The sequence below is a fragment of the Polypterus senegalus genome, chromosome 10, assembly GCF_016835505.1.
Source record: "Polypterus senegalus isolate Bchr_013 chromosome 10, ASM1683550v1, whole genome shotgun sequence".
In the NCBI taxonomy this organism is placed as follows: domain Eukaryota; kingdom Metazoa; phylum Chordata; class Cladistia; order Polypteriformes; family Polypteridae; genus Polypterus; species Polypterus senegalus.
In genome coordinates, this window is record NC_053163.1 from 93,662,878 (window position 1) to 93,681,548 (window position 18,671).

General features: G+C 38.6%; 1 protein-coding gene across 1 annotated transcript in view; it reads left to right on the plus strand.

Annotated features, from left to right (window-relative positions):
- gpc4 (glypican 4) overlaps positions 1 to 15,098 on the plus strand; it is a 62,729-nt gene extending 47,631 nt beyond the window's left edge. The window contains exons 4-9 of the mRNA XM_039766217.1: positions 5,271 to 5,436; positions 9,871 to 10,001; positions 10,284 to 10,430; positions 11,966 to 12,090; positions 12,461 to 12,636; positions 13,068 to 15,098. Of these exons, the coding sequence (XP_039622151.1) occupies positions 5,271 to 5,436; positions 9,871 to 10,001; positions 10,284 to 10,430; positions 11,966 to 12,090; positions 12,461 to 12,636; positions 13,068 to 13,276 (954 nt within the window). The 3' untranslated portion in view covers positions 13,277 to 15,098. The remainder of the gene's footprint in view (positions 1 to 5,270; positions 5,437 to 9,870; positions 10,002 to 10,283; positions 10,431 to 11,965; positions 12,091 to 12,460; positions 12,637 to 13,067) is intronic.
- The last annotated feature ends 3,573 nt before the right edge of the window (positions 15,099 to 18,671 follow it).

Sequence of the window (18,671 nt, forward strand, 5' to 3'; positions counted from 1 at the left end):
TATGCAAGTTTTGAGAATATTAACAAATCAGCTGTTAAATCTGACTATTGCTACAAGTGCCAGTACAGAAGAAATGTATAAAACACATCTGTTGTCTAAATGTTCCAATGAAGTGCATTTCTCCCAATACAATGTGACTAGAAAACTACTATTTATGACTGACCTGGGGCCTCATGTATAAATGGTGCGTATGCACAGAAATGTTGCGTACAAACGTTTCCACGCACAAATCGCGATGTATAAAACCTAAACTTGGCATAAAGCCATACACATTTTCACAGTAGCTGCAACCCTGGTGCGTCAAAGCAGTGCTATTGTTCCTGTGTGGTTATCCTTTCTTTTTTAGATCCACATCCCTGACGCGGCTTTATCATATACACTCAAACTAACTGCATATTGTTTATTAGTTTAAGGCATCTGATTGTAATTAACCTGTAACAATATAATGGTCCAGGGAATAGCCAAAGTACTGTATTCCAAATACCATAACTGCTTTAGTGTTGTTACTCTCACTGCACCACCTTCTTCTCCTTTCAGCTGCTCCCATTAGGGGTTGCTACAGTGGATCATCTTTTTCCATATTACACTCACTGCACCACTCGGAGTAGCTGATCGAAAAGAGAATTATTGGTATACAGCTTCTAGCAGACGCTGCCTCAGCCATGCTGCCTGTTTGAACTGCTCTCACACGGCAAATGCTTCAGAGCCTTTCCTGTACTGACTTTGCGGTTCAGAAACAGTTTCATCCCTAGAACTATAAACGCACTCAATCAGTCCATCAAGTGCTCCTTGTAGACCTGTTTGTACTTATAAGTGCAATCACCTCACTGTAAACTTGCGATACAATTACAGTATATTGCACAACCGGCGCCACTTTATAAAGCATGTATTTACATATGAGGACGATAACATTTTTAAGATGAAATGCAGCAAAATGTTTATTATACAGATAAAATTTTAACTTCATTTAAATAATCTATATTGTTAATAATTAAACATGTGAGGACACGGTGTCACTGCGCTAGCAAGGAGCTGGCGCTCCGTTCAAGGATTGTTCCTGCCTCACGCTGTATTCTTGCAGGGGCAAGCGCAACACTGGAAGGATAGATGGATAGAATAACTAAACATGTACTACGAAGATATTTCAATGCTCCTTAAGTTTTGAAGAATCCACGTTCTAAGCTTACAGATGGCTTAACGTCTATTACAGAGCTGATTGTGTGGCGAGTGGGTATTTGGAGAAAGAAAAAGGACAGGAATTAAATAATAAATTTATTTCATCGAAGGTCACACATGGTGCAGCAAGCATCTTGCGTGAGGCATGAACAATCACTGCGCCACCGTGTTCCCATGTTAAAGCATTTCATTAAACGCCTATCATCATGAAAATTATATTACGTATACATCTCAGTATTTTAATTATTCAGAGAGCTGTAATATCACGAATGTATTGGATTCTTTGTCCTCTCGGAGGAAGAGAAAGCCCGTTTAAGAAGCACGTAGTGATTCTCACACACACAGAGCACATAGAAGATCAAATACAAAACAAACCATTTACCGTGCTACTTTAGTTAAGATGTGATTTGAGAAACTAGCAAATTAAACGATTTTAAGATGAAGTTTATGATGTTCTATTTTAATGACAAAATAAACTACGTGATTAAAGTGGAAATTTCAAGATTAAAGTTGACATTTCATGCTTTTTCCCCCACTGTGTACCTATTTTTTTTCTCTGTACCCTAATAAGCTTTCATGTGACACTCAAATGGTGGGCTACTCTTGTTTTTTCATGGCGACTTTTTTTTTTATTTCGGACACTATGTGACTTTGTCAACTTGAGCTTATGAGCTTCTCCGACACTGCATGTCACTCGATCAACTTCCATTTTTTGTTTATACCACTGTTTAAACCAACAAGTAGTACTTTTTTCCTTGTCTCCACTTGGCATTCACTGAAATTCTTCTGTTTCCCCTCGTGCTTTTGCCATTGCCTTTTCACAGAGCACTAAGCTTAAGGGCTATTTATATTGATTTACATATTCAAAGAGGTGTAATTCTGGGAGGAGACGGACGGGTCGAGACAGCAGGCGCGTGCACATGCGTTACTTTTCACGCTGAACGGGATTTATGTAGCAGAAGAACGTGGAAGTTTATGCATCTGGATTTTTTTTGTGCGCACGCACATTTCTGCTTTTGTCCGTACACCGTGTTATAGTGTGAATTCTATGCACGGCGTTATGCATGAGGCCCCTGGTTATTATTTTTTTTTTATTTTATTGAATGAGGCAAGAGGTCAACATTGCATCATGCCTTTGTCTAATTTGGGTGGTCACATTGGTTGCTCCAAATTACTCTTCTGGGAGCTACCTCTTCAAAGGGCATTCACACAAAATTTCCCACTGGAAATATTGTATTTCCACATGGCTCATAAACATGGCATGTGACAGTACAGCTGGTACTATATGTGTCTAAAAGTAACCACACACTTTATTTATTTATTTTTATTTTATTGGTTAACTCCATGAGTTAATCTAATGTGGTTTGCACACGATGTACCTAGGCATCAGCCATTAGCTAATTTCTGAGTTCTATGTAGCTAAAACCTTAAGAAACGCAATCATTGTTTATCGTCAACCAAAGGTTGCACCATATCATTAGAGGTAATTGCTGGGTAGGAGCGTTGAAAGTCACGTTTCCTGCCACCACTGCTTGTCTTTGGACAGCACGTCTTTGCCCTTTTCACATATGCTATCCTGGAAGATTTTTGGTTTACCATCCTAGAAATTTCCTGGAAGTGACTTGTTCACACATACCAGGGCATCAAGTAGATAAATATTAAACAATAATACAGATTGGAAATTGAAAAAACGTTGTTAAATATGAAGTACCATGAATGTATGTGACTCTGTTTTTACTGTGGCACAAAGCTGCACCAATATGAGTTGCCAAGAAACTTGCACAGTGCACTGCTACTTCCCATGGTTTTGCAGCTTCAAAAACACACTACCTCTTTCTCTGTTGGGAAATTGCATTGTGACAGAAGCTGATAGCTGCCTCTCATTTTACATAGGCCTAACAGTGTTCATTTTGGCTTTGATGGAGAAGAGCTTTTCTGGTTTAAAATTTAGACACTTTTCAAAAAGCAATTTTAACAAAAAATGAAACCTACTCCAATCGAGTAACACATTCCATCCATCCTCACCTACATCTCATTCGATTGGTTCACACAAATGAACATTATCCCTTTTAAAAGTGGGTGCTGTCAAATTTTGCAGTTTTGTGGCTTTGTTTACACTTAAATCACTCATGGAAATTCCTGGGAAATACACAAGGTCACCACCTGGAAAATTACCAGGTCAACTTTCCTGGGATTCTTAGTCCAGCTTTGTTTACACATTGCATTCAACCTGGGAATTTATTAGCATATCTTGAATGTGTGAAAAGGGTTCTTGTGCTTAAGTGCTTTTTAAACTTCAGAAGATCTGTAATATGTACTAGTCCTTTGCCTCCTTACTTCAGCCATTTTTTTTTTAACCATGAAGCAGATGTCTGTGATCTTGACTATCTTATACTCTGGGTGTTTGAATTCAAATATATCAAGAATTGTAAACCATCGGAGTACATGACTTTCCCATAAAGGACAACTCTTCACCTCCTTCCAGATTCTGGTTATAGTGGCATGCTAATGAACCCTGACTGGACTCGAGAGCGACTTCAGTGTGAGACTCTGTGTCTTGTGAAATGTTGCTGCTCATAAGCAAATGTCCTATTACATGACTTTTAATGGAAGGGGACGTCAAACTTAACAACTTCAGTTGCTGATCTTATAGCCTTAGCATTTTCTATTACATAGCTAGAAATTTCAGGGTCTGTTGAAGTAAACGGCTGCATAACAACTTTTACATTTCAAAAGTATTGCAAACTCACCAGATTTTCTTCTGTCAGCCAATAATATGCTGCCTCACCATGCTGGTGCTGTCCAAATGCTTTCCAACTGCAGCGAGTTCAGCTGCACACTCGTGTCCTTTCTTTTTTTTCCCCCATTCTGTCGTGGCACATAAAACATGCAACATCATCTCTCCTGTTTGTCAAGTCCAAAGCACTTGTGCTTCTTACGCTTTGTAGTTGCATCATTTGCAGTGTACTTCCAGCTGAGCTCTCGTTGGTCGACTGCTCTCCCGTTCACACAAGCCCACTGCTACTACTTAAGACAAAATCACACCTGTTTGATTTTCTCAGAACGAGTCACAGACCATTTAACTAAGGCTATATAGGCGGGTGGGGGGGTAAATGTTTAGTCTGACTAACTTGTTCCATTTTTTCCTAAAAGGTACTTGATTAGATTGAGTTGTTGTAATTAGGGATACCCACTGCATTAAAATGAAATTGCTGTTGTGTTCATAGAACATTTCTTTTTGCACCACTTTTGCTGTCTTGTGGGTGTTATCAAGCTGAAAACAAATCCCCAGACCATTATTCTGGTCAAATCTAATGGAAGCAATTGATGGATTCAGCAGCTTGATTCAATCACAACTGAGATTAATTAGACCAGGTGATTATTTTTTTTTTTCCACTTCTTCAGTTTTTCTTAATGACAGGAATAAAACTCAGTTGGGTTAGTAACTTCCATCACCCCATCCACAACTGTACACACTAATTTAGACTTTTGGTGAGGCTCGTTCAGCAAGACCTTGCATTACAAGTTCTAATACTTCTGGCACTGTACAAAAGTTGCATCATCCTCCATCAGATCCTTTCATCAGAAGTCAATTTTCAGAAACAGCACCACTGTTAGCAGAAGCTCTTGGGCCTAATCATCAGAGCAGGCAAATGCCAGCCTATCTAACTTCTCAGTACCATGCTGCCACTCCCTATTCTACAAGTATATTTGAATGGCATGCACTGAAACATAATTTTTTAGTACTGCTTTTAATAATATTTTCTGTAAAATCGATTCCTTCACAAATGTAGCAGTCTGTGGAAATGCAAGATATACCCAATAATATGCCTGCTATGTGATCTGGATAAAGTGGTGTTTTTGCTTTGTTACATGTGAGACCTTCAATCCTCCATTCTCTTCCTTTGCTAATGTTTGACAGTAATTTTTGTCTCCTCCTTCTCCTCTATCTTGTCGTAGCTATCACTAGTTTTAAAATATAAGTATAAAAGAGCTGATCCACTGATTGAATGAGGTCTGGGTTTTTGTAATGGTTACATGAATATTCCCAAGCAGTTGTCTCATTGTTACTGTACTGTTTGTTACTCACACAGGTAAATGCATCTCCTGGCTGTGTGCAAGCAGCTATGAAGATGATGTACTGCCCATACTGTAGCTGGCAGATGGCACTTAAGCCCTGCCACAACTACTGTCTGAATGTGATGAAAGGCTGCCTCGCCAACCAAGCAGACCTAGACACAGAGTGGAATAATTTTATGGGTAAGTTGTATCCTTCAATATTGATATATTGAGCAAAATATGCTTCCCTTCTCTGTCTATTCAAGACTTTTCAGTTGATCCAGCATCGGGTGCTCTGGCCCAATTTAATGAGATTAGAAAGCGAAACACAAGTGTTTCCTGTTATCTCAGTAAATTAAAGGTAAGTATATTTGATTGACACTCTGTGAAGTAGCAGCAAAGCATGATGGCATCCACTGAGTGTTATTTCCTTATATATAAAAGGCAAATTTTTTGTTTAACAGGGGTTTCTTTTTTAGAGACCATCAAGCCAACTTGGTGTTGGCTTATTTTAATGACAACTGGCCATATCTTGCTTGTTTAAACACCTCTACTGATAGTCACACAGCCTCTTAAAGTTTCCCCCAGGGCAGCAAATTAAATCTGACTGTAATTTGCTCAGATATTAAAAGAATCAACATCATTGATATTTGTGCTCCACTCACTCCAGTCCTCATCTCAGAGTTCAGAAGTAAAATTCCATGAGCAAGGCACTCAGGGGGGGCTTTCCTGAAGAATATTAAGCTCAAGGCTTATCCAAGTTCTCTCTTGTCGCCATTAATCCCTCAAGGCTGAGTTGAATGCTCCATGGGGAGCATGAAAACCAGGAGGTTCTGAAGGGCACCTCAAAAGGGGTGATGCTTTACAAATAGCTCATTTCCATTTTGGAGACACTGCAGTCATGTTTCTTTGTCAAGTTTATCCATGGAATGGAACTGGCCTGCCAGTCCACTGGACCTCTTCTACTCACAGACGCCAAGGATTAATCTGTCTAGGTGATTCTAATTCCTCTGGCAGATCCTTGCCTATGTTTCTTTTTTTCTTCTTTCTCTAGTGCAGTTTAGTATTTGTGGACTGATTCGTTTTGCAGTAGTGAAGTGCTTTGCTTCTATTGACAATTGTTTGTCTGTTGGGCCCTTTAAAGACATGCTAGAATTTTGGTGAATGTTGTCAGGCATGAGGTACGGAGGGGGAGCATTAAAATCTGCCTGCAAGGATAGGTCACTGGATTTAAATTCCTCTTAAAGAACAGACAACCGCCACCCCCCTCCTCCCCACTAAACTTATGCTCATTCAGTCATCTTTGCCTCCCGACCCCTTCAGAAAAAAAAAAAAAAAATCCTGCTAGCCATCTCTGTTGGAGGCCTGCATTTATTCTGAAGACCCAGCTTGCATTCCTAAGCCATTGCAAGACAAAAGCTTGGCAGCCTAAGCAACCCTTCCCAGCCCCCTCCCTAACAAGTCCACTGTACTGGCATAAGGGTGAACCATGAAGAGGTTGCTTATCCCTCTAAGCTCCACATCTTCAGGAATGAAAGTATAGCTTGCCTTATTGTAAGCAGGGTAGGATGGATATAGAAGTGATCAGATCATTAACGAAAATAAAATTTGGAAATAAGAAGTTCAGGTATATGGAAAAATGATTCCATCTTCCACACTGTTGAATGAATTCTTCCCAGTTGTAGTAGTTGGACTTTCAAATAAGGAAACCTTTAAACATGTAAATGTCATTAGCTTGAAACAAAAAGTATACACTGAATGAGCACAGGGCATCATGGTTTCTAATTTTTTTGTAGGTAATTTTTTTCACAAACCGAAAACAATTTAATAGAATACACAAAAAGTATGTTTTATTTAAAATGTAATCTTGGCACATGAAGCCTTATGAGCAAACTTACAACAATTTTGTTCACTTTCACTTAGTGATTGCTTGTGTTATTGGGATACCACAAAGAGAAAGGTACCTTCCTAAAAGTTAGCACCCACCTGATGCTGCCCGAGTAGTCATGCCAGTGCCTGTGGGAAGCTGTTGGCATATAGATGAAGGATGAACAAAGGCCAGCTCAAATGGTTTTGAAGGTTTATGCAGCCTTTTAAAAACTTCTACCCTCATTTATACAGTATATTTAAAAAATGCAGGGACACCGTTGAAAGTCAGACTGTTAAAGAATGGATAGCTATTACCACATAAATTGGCCATTGCCAATCTTGTAGAACTTGGGACTTATTTTGAATTTAGAATGAGCGGACTTATATGATATGTGGAGATGTATTCCTTGTGTTCACATATGTAGTTTGGATGTTTGTACACAGCAATGGACTGGAACTGCTTAGGGTGGGTTTCTTCATTATTCTTTTAGTGCCAAGATGTGATCTAGTTCCTCAGAAATCTGAACTAGAACTTAAGTGTTGAGAAAATGGTTAATAGAAAAACAGGCAGCACTCTACTTTTTCGTTGAACTATATCTCAAGACTTTTATCATCTCATTCTACCTCATGAAAGACTTCATTTGTAGCATCTAATCATTTTGGGCTGTTTGCTGTTTCTGTTTTATTTATTTAAGCAATTAGTACTCCCATTCTGCCTCCTGAATGATGCTTTGGACTGTAGTTCATTCTTCTAATTGCATGGTTGGGTATACAGATTCCCCTGTACTGTACTTCCCTGCTGCTGGAAAAAGTGATATTTATTAATTTTATCATATCTATATACCTATATCTGTGTCTGTCTATCTATACAATACATGCTGCATTATATAAATGCTAATTTATTTTTTTTTTAGTAGAATGCCATCTTAAAATTCCAAAGAACATTGTTGGATTTAGTGCTACAAATTTCAACTATCTTGGGACTGTTGCAAAAGAAAATATTGTTTTTAGGGCCAGGAGAGTTACCTAAACTTTATTGTGAATTACAGTCTTAAAATAAGTAACTTGACTTCTTTTGGGGTAGATGTTTTTAAATTTGAGGAAAGTAATGTATTTGATTTGTGTATGCATATGCACAAGAAAAGTGTAGAATTCACAATATTTTTAAGAAATAGGAAGCAAGATACCATTTTCAAGACATACGCATGTTTATAGCATGAGAAACATATACATTACGCTTAAATATGTTTATATTACAGTCAATCTGAAATTGTAATGAGCTCAGTACATACAGTAAATGAAAGGACGTCATCTATCAGTGCAGTATGTAAGTCTTTTTAGGAGAATTACATCATACACTCTCATCACATGAAGCTCCTTAACCTCTTTCTTCTCAGCCCAACCATCTTTTCTCCCCATTTTTGGCTTTCAGGAACATTTTGTTTGATTAAAGTGTGGTTTGTGGTTTCATTCTATTAATGATTTTTAAGGTTTTTTTTTTTTTGTTTTGTTAATTAACAATATGAAGTTAGTCTGAGACAGCATGCCAAAAATCTTGGTAGCCATCGAATAGCAGTCCTTATGTAAAAGAAGCCTCTTTCACCTCCTTCATTTATGCTTGAGTGGCTGAAAGGATTCAGTGTTACATTCCAAGCTTGATGATGTGTCAAGATGTATGCTGAAATGCGCATTCCACGTTAGCGCTGTCCCTGACTGTTAAAAAGATGTGATACCCTTCCAAAAAAAAAAAAATAGTTTCAAACTTAGCCTTGCCCCACCTTGCTGTTTGCATACAGACCTAAAATCTGAGAGACAAAATATTTGCATACAGCATAAAATCTGAATGGCTGAATACTAGTAAAAGTAATCCGAAGCAGTGTTGTAGTACTGGCTTTCACTGTGTATGTCACATTTGTTTCACAGAATAGATCTGGAGTGAGATCAAGGCAGTATAACAGCAATGAGAGTGTAAGCAAATGGAAAGCTGTGGGGTTTTTTTTTTTTTTTAGAAATTGCTGATTTTTTTGTGTCATTTGTCAGTTTTCAGGTTGACACCGACCACCAATTGTTTCTCTCAAATACTCTTTTAATAGGTAGTATACACACTTTAGGGAAGCTAGGCAAAGTTTTTAGTTTTTTTTTTTAAAACAAACCTCTAAAATTAACCCTCAAGATAATTTGAACAAATGCTTCATTGTCTTCCACATGTAAGTTTTGGTTTTAAAAAAAATCGGGATTGAAAATCGGCCAGAATAGCAATTCAGGTCTGGTCTTCTGTTTATTTTGCTTATTTTGTGCTGGTGTAATATTCCTGATGATAACAAAGAGGCTTGTGGTACATCAAAAATGGCACATGAGGACATCATGAAATGAAACCCTTCTGTTTTTTTTTTGTCATGATTGCTAGATTGATGTTGTGGTCTTTAAACCTTTGCCAGTAGTTCCATTTGCAGATTAAATGGGGCTGCAATGCCCTCTTGTGGCCTTTTCAAACAAGAATTGTGTGGAAATGCATAGACATGGGGTCAGTATTCAGCTAACAGAAAAAGGATTCTGGTTTCTCACCAGATTTCAAAACATATTTTTTCTGTAGTGCTTAAAACACATTAATGACTGTTTAGAGTGAAGTATTGGATACTGATCATTTTTTGTCTGCAAGATGAGGTTGGGAGCAGCACATCAATCACTTTATTACACACTTGTGCAACAAATCTTATCATATGAGTCCTATCACTCAGCTCTCTCCCTTTTTTTTTTGCTTCTCAGACGCAATGTTAAACCTGGCAGAGCGACTAGAAGGACCATTCAATATTGAATCTGTGATGGACCCCATCGATGTCAAAATCTCTGATGCCATAATGAATATGCAAGAGAACAGCATGCAAGTCTCACACAAGGTAGGCGTCCCCATGTTTGGAGTGCTTGCACAGAACGAGAACTGATCGTGTAGTAAAGTACTTGTTTGAGTGCAACTGTCTTGATGGTATTTATCTTTAGGATGGCATGACACAAGCATATTCACCTGTAATCAAAACAAAGGGTAAATTATACCACTTAGCAGACACTGAGCATCTTTGTGTGTTATTGAAGCTTTTGGATTACTTGCCATTATTAATGTATTTTCTTTGCCACCCGTCTCTTTGGGACATGTTCTGATCAGCTTTATTTATATCTTACAGGTGTTCCAGGGCTGTGGCCCGCCCAAACTAGCGGTAGCATCACGCGCTGCCAGGTCTGTCTCAGATAGTGTATTCAACACTCGATTCCGTCCCTACAGTCCAGATGAGCGTCCCACCACGGCAGCAGGCACTAGCCTTGACAGACTGGTAAGATAAAGTTTGTGGGTTTTTTTTTTTTGTGTTTCATGGAAGGGGTTTCTAATTCATTTAATGACTGGTTCAGCAAGTGTTGATGTGATAACATTTCCTTTGTATAACTGAGGTGTGTTATTAGACAATTTAATTAATCTACAGTAGAAGAAAACTGCAGGGATACAACATCAGAGAAAAGATAGAAATATACATATTGGAAGAATATTAGCAATCTTAAGTATGTGAACAAAGTAACACATATACACATATAACAAAGTAGTAAGCAAATTAAAGTGTAAAGTGATTAGAATAGCACATAGTTATGTCTTACAATTTCACCATATGGGGTGTCAGTCATTGGCACAGTATATTGTACATAGCATCATTGTCTGCAAAGACGTCTGCTAGACCAGTGCAGTACCATTCTTGGCCGAGGGGTGACTTATTATAGAGCCTAATGGCTTAGGGTAGATGCAGCCTCATGTAACACTCCATGGAGCAATGAAGTTGTCTAAGTCTACTAAATGTGTTCCTCTGTTTAGTCAAAACCTCTTACAGAGGTTGAGAGTCATTGTCCTGACTGGTAAGCAGCTTTTGGAGTCTCCTCTGTTGAACCACTGAGTCCAGCCTGACTTGCAAATTTATCTAGCCTTTTTAATCAGTTTAGTCTGCCAGCATCACCAGCACTGATGCCATGTTCCCAGCACACTGCTGCACAGAAAAATGCACTGGCCACTACAAACTGGTAGAAAACATGTAAGAGTGACCCATATACCCCAAACAACCTCAACCTGCTCAGGAAATTGAGGCACCTCAGACTCCTCTTGTATCTGAGCTCTGTGTTGATATTCTACTCACACCCGGTCTCCAGATGCACTCAGAGTTTGGTGTATGTCCTCACCACCTCCGCAGCTTCACCATCAATGAGAACCGGGGGCAGAGTGGCCTTGACCCTCCTGAAGTCTAAATTTGTCTCCTTTCTCTTAATGATATTGAGCTGCAAACTTTGTTTGCACCATTCAACAAAGTTCTTCACAAGTGTCCTGCATTCATTCTCCTACCCACCACAGATATACCCAGCTACGGCAGTGTCCTCAAAAATTGTCTGCAGATGACATGATTCGGTATCAAGTCTTGTACAGAAAGAGAGCCAGTACAGTTAACTGTGGAACCCCTGTATTTCTTATGACCATGCTGGATACACAGTTCTTAAACCACAAAATCTGTGGTCTACTTAGCCAACTAGTCCATTGTAATTGGCAGATGATTTAACAGATGTTACAGCATTTTGTCTACTTAAAGTGAAGTAAAATTAGCAAAGTTGTGTGCATCTCTACAGCAATCTGCCAACTTCATGTTAAATTCTTAAAGGTTATGGAAAATGCCTATTTTACTGTGCTTTTCAGCTTGCTAAATAGAGTACAAAACATGGAAAATAACATTCATGTGAAAAACAAAAGGTGTTTTAGCATAAACATAAGGCACAATCTGGCTAGTATTGAGTTACCTGTCGCTTCTTGATGTTTTAACTATACATTTTGATGTTCTAGGTCACAGAAGTAAAGAAAAAACTGAAGTTTGCCAAAAAGTTTTGGTCCGCCCTTCCAGAAAATGTGTGCACAGGAGAGCGGATAGCATCTGGAGACGAGTGCTGGAATGGGACAGCAAAGAGCAGGTAAGATAACCATGGATATAACCCAGGTACAAAGCCTTCCAGGTTAATAGGCAAATGCATAAAACAGTGTTTGTAATCAAGAGCCGAAGATGAACCTAATGTATTAGATAAAAAGTATAAATTCTTTAGCCTGAATGTGACATCCTGACTGACAAACAGAAAATATCCTAGAAGTGCTGTGTTTTTTTTTTTTCTTTCTTTCTACTAGTGATACAGATTCATTCATGATTTTGTGTAAGTGTGTATGGGGAGTGTACTGAAGGTAGATGTAATATACTTGACGAACAGAACCAGCTAACAGACCAACTGCCATTTTAAGATGTTTAGTGAACTTGTTCAATAAGTGATGACAGTGCTTGTTTCCTTCCAGGTATGAGTCAGTGGTTATGGGAAATGGATTAGCCAACCAGGCTGCCAATCCAGATGTAGAAGTTGATATCACCAAACCAGATGTGGTAATTCGACGACAAATAATGACTTTGCGTATAATGACAAACAAGTTGAAGAGTGCCCACAATGGGAATGATGTGACCTTCTTTGATATGAGTGAGTACAATGCACTATCCTTACTCTTTTCCTTACAAGCATAGATGCTACAGTATGTCCAGAAACGGTATCATTTTCAAAAACCTGCAAAACCTTTTGGGTAGAATGTTGTAGGGCCAAGCTACCTTCTTGCATGATTTCCATTTGGTTTGGTGGAATAATATGCTAAACCCACATTACTTTATCAAATCCAGGGCAGTAATGGAACTTGTGATTTTGCTTGTGTGTTTTTATTTTTCTGCTTTGGAAGTGCAATGTTCAGACCAGTTTGGGGGAAGCTTCCATAATATAAATAAATTTTCCTCACATAGTTTGTATAGCCCTCACTCACATCTTCTTCATATTGACTACCTAGCTTACTGTTAATTAAAAGGTGGCAGATTTGCTTTGAAAATGTCCTTTCAACCTTGTTGTGGTTACTCTTTCTGCAGGCGAAGATGGCAGTGGAGGAGAGAGTGGCAGTGGCTGTGAAAGACAGGTGTGCACAAGTGACTTTGATTTCCAGTCTCCCATCACTAGGCGACCTCCACTCTTTGTAGAGAAGCATGATGACTCTTCAGGAAGTGTGAAGGTGTCAATCTACAGTTGCTTTTTGTTGCTGGTTGGTGCAGCAGTTGCCCTGCTGGGCCCACAGAGATAATCTCAAGGACAAGGGAGTGTGCAAATGGCTGCTTATAGGAACAATGTCTGCACCTGGCTTTTGCTGCCTGGGACCTGACTCTCTTCTTTCAAAGATTTCAACTAGCTGACATCCACATGTGGCTATGGACTTCAATTAAACCATCTTCTTTTATTTTTATTATTATTTTTAATTTAAACTTTTAATGTTTATTTCCCTTTGCATCATACTAGTATTTGGAAATCTCAGTGGTAACAAAAAAGTGTCTGCACCTTAAGGGTGAGAAAGTTTCAGAGGTACGGATATTGAAACTCATGAACCTCACAAGATGATAGGCTGTTCAGTTTTAATTCTACACCCATTTATATTTTATTATTTTATTTTTACTAAATTTACTAAATTCACAAGATCCTATTGATTCTATTTAATGCCTATTTTTAGAATGGTTTCTTTTCATATTTTTACAATTAAATTTCTGCTAAGAAGAATTTTAAAAATATGAAAAAGCAATTTTTTGGAGTTCAAGGATCATTTTTAATTTTTTAACTATAGAATTGACCCAGATTAAGGAATACAATCCTGGGCCTATAGTTAAGTGGATCCATCAGGATTTTAAAAGGAAGACTCACCAAAGCCCAACAGGTGTGTGTTCCTGGTCGCAGCAGGGCTTTCTGTGCCCCATGTGTTGGTTTTTTATTTTTATTTTTTTTGTGGTAAAAGGAATGGTGCAGGTCACAGGTGCACTTTGAGGATAATAAATGAAGTTGGGGGTGGCAGGGTAAGGGGGGGTCTTAATTTTTTTTTAAAAAGTGTTCTGACATCCCAAATCTACATATGAAGGTTAATGCAGTAGGCAAAGGTGATTAGTAAGTTTGTGAAGAAGCACAAATCTTTACAGGACTTCTGTGATCACCTGGATGTGTAGAATGTTTGTACGGGAAGAATATGAAAGGCTACTGCTGTAAAGTTATTACGTATAGACAATGACAGCAGAATATACAAGTTAATCCATGGTGCTTGTAGAGGAAGCAAGCTGATCAATGCCTTAAAGCATTTTGAGAGAAATGCTGAACTCCAGAATAAATCCCTTTCTTTGGGGATTTTATATATTTTTTTTTTAATTTAAGAAGAAAAGGTACATTAAGATGTTAACTTTGGTTAACAGTAGCTCGTCAAATATACCTGTATAACACTAGGATTATCTTCCTTTTGATTCATTTTGTATCACTGAGAGCATTGAAGCTTTTAGAGAACTAATCCCACATTTCCCTTTCCTCTGAAATTTTAAACTCTTGACTGTGAAGAATGCTCTACAGTGGCCTAAATGTCTTGCTCATCCTTTGTCTTCAGTCTGTATATAATGTGACACATGTCTTCGGCCATGTGCCATGATTACTACTTGCAGGTTTCAAACTGGCAGTGAATAATTCAGAGGAGTTGGTAAAACCAAATTCCACTAGAACTGTTATTGGTCTTGGATTTATTTCTTTAAGACACTGAATCTCCATCCACCAGCATTTACCTACACAGCACAAGCAGGAAAATGGACAGAAGACTTGTGTGAAGAATGCTGGAAACAACATTTTAAAAGAAAAGAAAAAAATGTAAATATGGACATTTTTCCTTAAAGTGAAAGCCAATAAGTGATAGGGTTCTCGGAGAGAACATTAACAGAATCTGATAACCATACCTGAGGAAGACCAATAGATATTAAAGACAGGGTGTATGTCTTGCCAAATAAAGACTGCAAATATTTAACTTTTTAATTATTTCATCTGATTGGAAATAGGAGAAAATAGCTGTAATTAATAATAAAAAGCCAATAAAGAGAAGCTTACTCACAGTCTTGGTCCAGAGTATGGTTGTGTAAATCTCAAATGAATTTCCTGTGCTTAATCTGTGATCATTTTGCAGCAGTGTCCCAGTCCTGGAATGTTATTTGTTTCTGTCTTTGTTGAGGAAAAGAATGACATGCATTATTTTGTACAATAATGTTTATTTATAATTTTAAGAAACAACTGATTAGCTTGTGAAACTTCACCCAAACCAAAACTGGAACTTCTGTATATCACACTCAAATTCTGAGCACACCTGGGCTAAAATATTTTTACAAAGTCCATGTGAAATATATTTTTAAAACGCAAAGAACACATGTACTTGGCCTTTTCTGATTTCTATCACCCATGTTTTGAGCAGATGTACAGTTTTGGTTTGAGCTACTAAAAGGCAGCTTCTTCATAGATCACATGCTGCCAAAGGGAACAACATGAATGCCTTTCACAGACTGGATTTAAAGGTTGAATTATTCTGTGTAAGATGTTCTGTGATAGTTGGCACCAAGATTACTTCTAGCCTTGAATTTGAATTTGAAGCTATCTGCATTGCTTCTGCTTTCCAGTGACCGTGTATGGAATATGGATGAACAAATTAGATGCGGAAGAATCCAGAACAGAAATATGAAGACACATCAGTACCCCAACTGCTAAACTTGAGGATCTGTAGTGTCCACTCTTTACCCTTTATTTGTATGTTTACTGACACCTTTTGACTTTCAACACTACAGTAAAAGATTGTTAGTAACAGATCAATGAGTAAAACAAACAGGTGGACAGTGGTATTATGGAGATGGAAGGCAGGCATCCTAGCCATTGCTCCATGGCTGCATTTGCATCCTGATGTGGACACTATGTTTACCGTTTGTGGATTTTTACCTTTGTCTGTTCTCTTTACTCCCTAAATCTCAAAACATGGATCAGGTTACTTAGCTCTGTAAACTGACCATGTGTAACTGGCACCCTATACATGATTACTTCCTCTCCTGAGCATGATACTGCTTTGAGAGGCTATACCGTCCTCTGGCACAGAAATGGTTCAGGTACTTCAGAAGATGCATTGATAGATGGAGAAAATCAAAAGTAGATTTTGTCATTGCCCTCCATGTTGAGGTTTGTGTATCCTAAATAAAGAAAATATAGTCTGTGATCACGGATGGTGGTCTTTCTTATTTGACTTAATTTTATAGTTTGTAAAAGACAGAAGATCTCAGGGTTCATTGTCATGAACCATTGAAGTATAAAATAGACAGCTATAATACACACACAAAAAGGTTCTCATTTATTGTTATTAGCATTTTTGGGAGGCCACCTTCCTGTGACTGGTGATAAATCAGTTTATAGTAACAACCTAATTAATGTCCCCCTTGAGAGGCTACAGTATAAAAATCATTTCCAAGTATATGTAGCATTCAAACCTTTATTAACGGCAGCTGGGTTTGTTTTTGTATTATCCAGCAGCACTTAATTTTTGAATTTATGGACAGAGAAGGGTGGTCTTGCTGCAGACCACTCATGTTTGTTGTAATGAGCAAGAAGTCTCATGATTTCTCCCTCCAGTCAGGATTTATGTCCTTTTCTCTATCTGTGCTATTTCAACTGCCTCGAATTGTAGGGTGAGGATTTACTGAACTGTTGAGACATTCATGAGATAGATGGGGCACATATAGTAGTACAGCTTAAAATGAAGCCTCTCTCAAATGTTTTTTTTTTTTTACTGGAAGCTGTTTTGCCTTCAGCCCTGTTTCTTGCAGTCTGCTTGCTAATGTGCTACCAGAAGCCTTTTAGTGGTAAAGGGAATGGTACAAATCGCAGGTGCACTTTGAGTGCCCAATTGAAGGCTGTAAAGTCTATAATGACATCAGAGTTTCATCACAAATCATGTTCTTGGAATGGAATCTGGACTAGCCCAGTAAATATTACGGTGGCTAAGCTTAAAATAAGACTGCTGAGGAGCTGAATTATAATAAGTTCAGATAAATACACAGTTTGATGAAGGGTACTGTTAATGCTACCCTTGTGTTCCAGAACTAAAGACTGTGTACTGAACTTTGTGTACCACAGTGCTGCAGGAGGCTATCCTGGTAGGAAACAAGCCCTGGATGGGATGCCCATGAACTGCAGGTCCCACTGACACCGAGATCAATGTAAATCACCAGCCATCCTTGCAATGTTACTTTAGTTTTTTTTGAGAATTGCCAGGGAGACATATAATTTAAGACTACATTAATCACAATTTATTAATACTGTTATTCTTTACAATTTTAATTTAGTATGGAAGTTCAATTCTGTACAATTGTTACTAGCCGACCTGCAGCATAGTATACGCCGCATAATTATTTATTGATGGGTGAACACTTCCTGAAAGACACAGTTGTCCAAATGGGGTGGGTTTGAGGTTACTACTGTGAGTGAATGAAAAGATGGAACTCTGGTGAGAGCAATATACAATTGTCCGTGACTGAAAACTAGTTTTGGCAGATACAGGCATATCTTTTTGAAAGTTTGGCCCTGTGCCTTATTAACTGTCATTGCAAAGGCTAATCTAACAGGAAATTGTCTGCGTGTAAAAGTAAAAGGCAAGTTTGAATCTAATGGGGTCAGGAAAATCCGGGGAATAAGGATAAGAATAAGTTTGTGAGGTAGCAGCTGCGATAGTTTTTACATTCCAGTACACTGCGGTGAATGCTGGTAACAGTCAGTCTAGTGCCATCACAGAGACAGACCTCTTGCTGGCATGAGGTTTCTGAGAAGTATGATGACTGAACCAATTTTACTTTTGAGTTTATGCTGAGGCATGCCAGTGGGAGTAAGACTGTTAAATTCTTCGGGGAATCAAAGTTGATCTGCGGAATCGTCTGTGACGATGGAGTCAACGCTGGTGAAAGTTACTTTGTCGGTAGGGATAAGTTTCAGTACTTGTTCGTTAAGGTGTAGCGAGTCTTCATTGGTGACGCTCAATAGAGCTTGAGTACTGAGTTGTTCCGGAGTGACAGTTGAGAAGTCGATGCCTCGAGGGCGAGGGAGGACGCGGGAAGAGGGTTAGAGTTGGCGGGCGGGGGCTCTGTCGTGCGTACCCCATGGTCGGGTGACTTGGTCGATTTATATATAGAAAAGCAGCCGGAACCGAAAAGAACAATGAAAAGTCAACGTGACTCAGAGGTGCATGTGGACTGTAGCAGAGACCAAAACGACTGAGGATGTGTTTGGTTAGGTGTTGCATGCGGGCACATGAGCAGACAGTGTGCATTCCTCAAGAGCGAGTGTGGATGCGGGAGGAGGGTTAGAGTTGGCGGGCGAGGCTCTGTCATGCATATCCCATGACACGGAAGGAAGGTTAGAGTTGGCGGGCGGGGCTCTGTCGTGCATATCCCATGGTCAGGCGACTTTGTCAATTATTCATATAGATGTTACTTAGGTTAAAGTTAAAATCATCTTCAAATCAATCCGTTATGTCTAAAAATTTAAACGACTCATTAAGTCAACCCCCTGTAATCATTTATTAATTGAGGAAATGGAGTTTAAGTATATGAACATCAATTTTTTTAGTAATTTTATTTTTCCCAACACACACTTCAGTACAT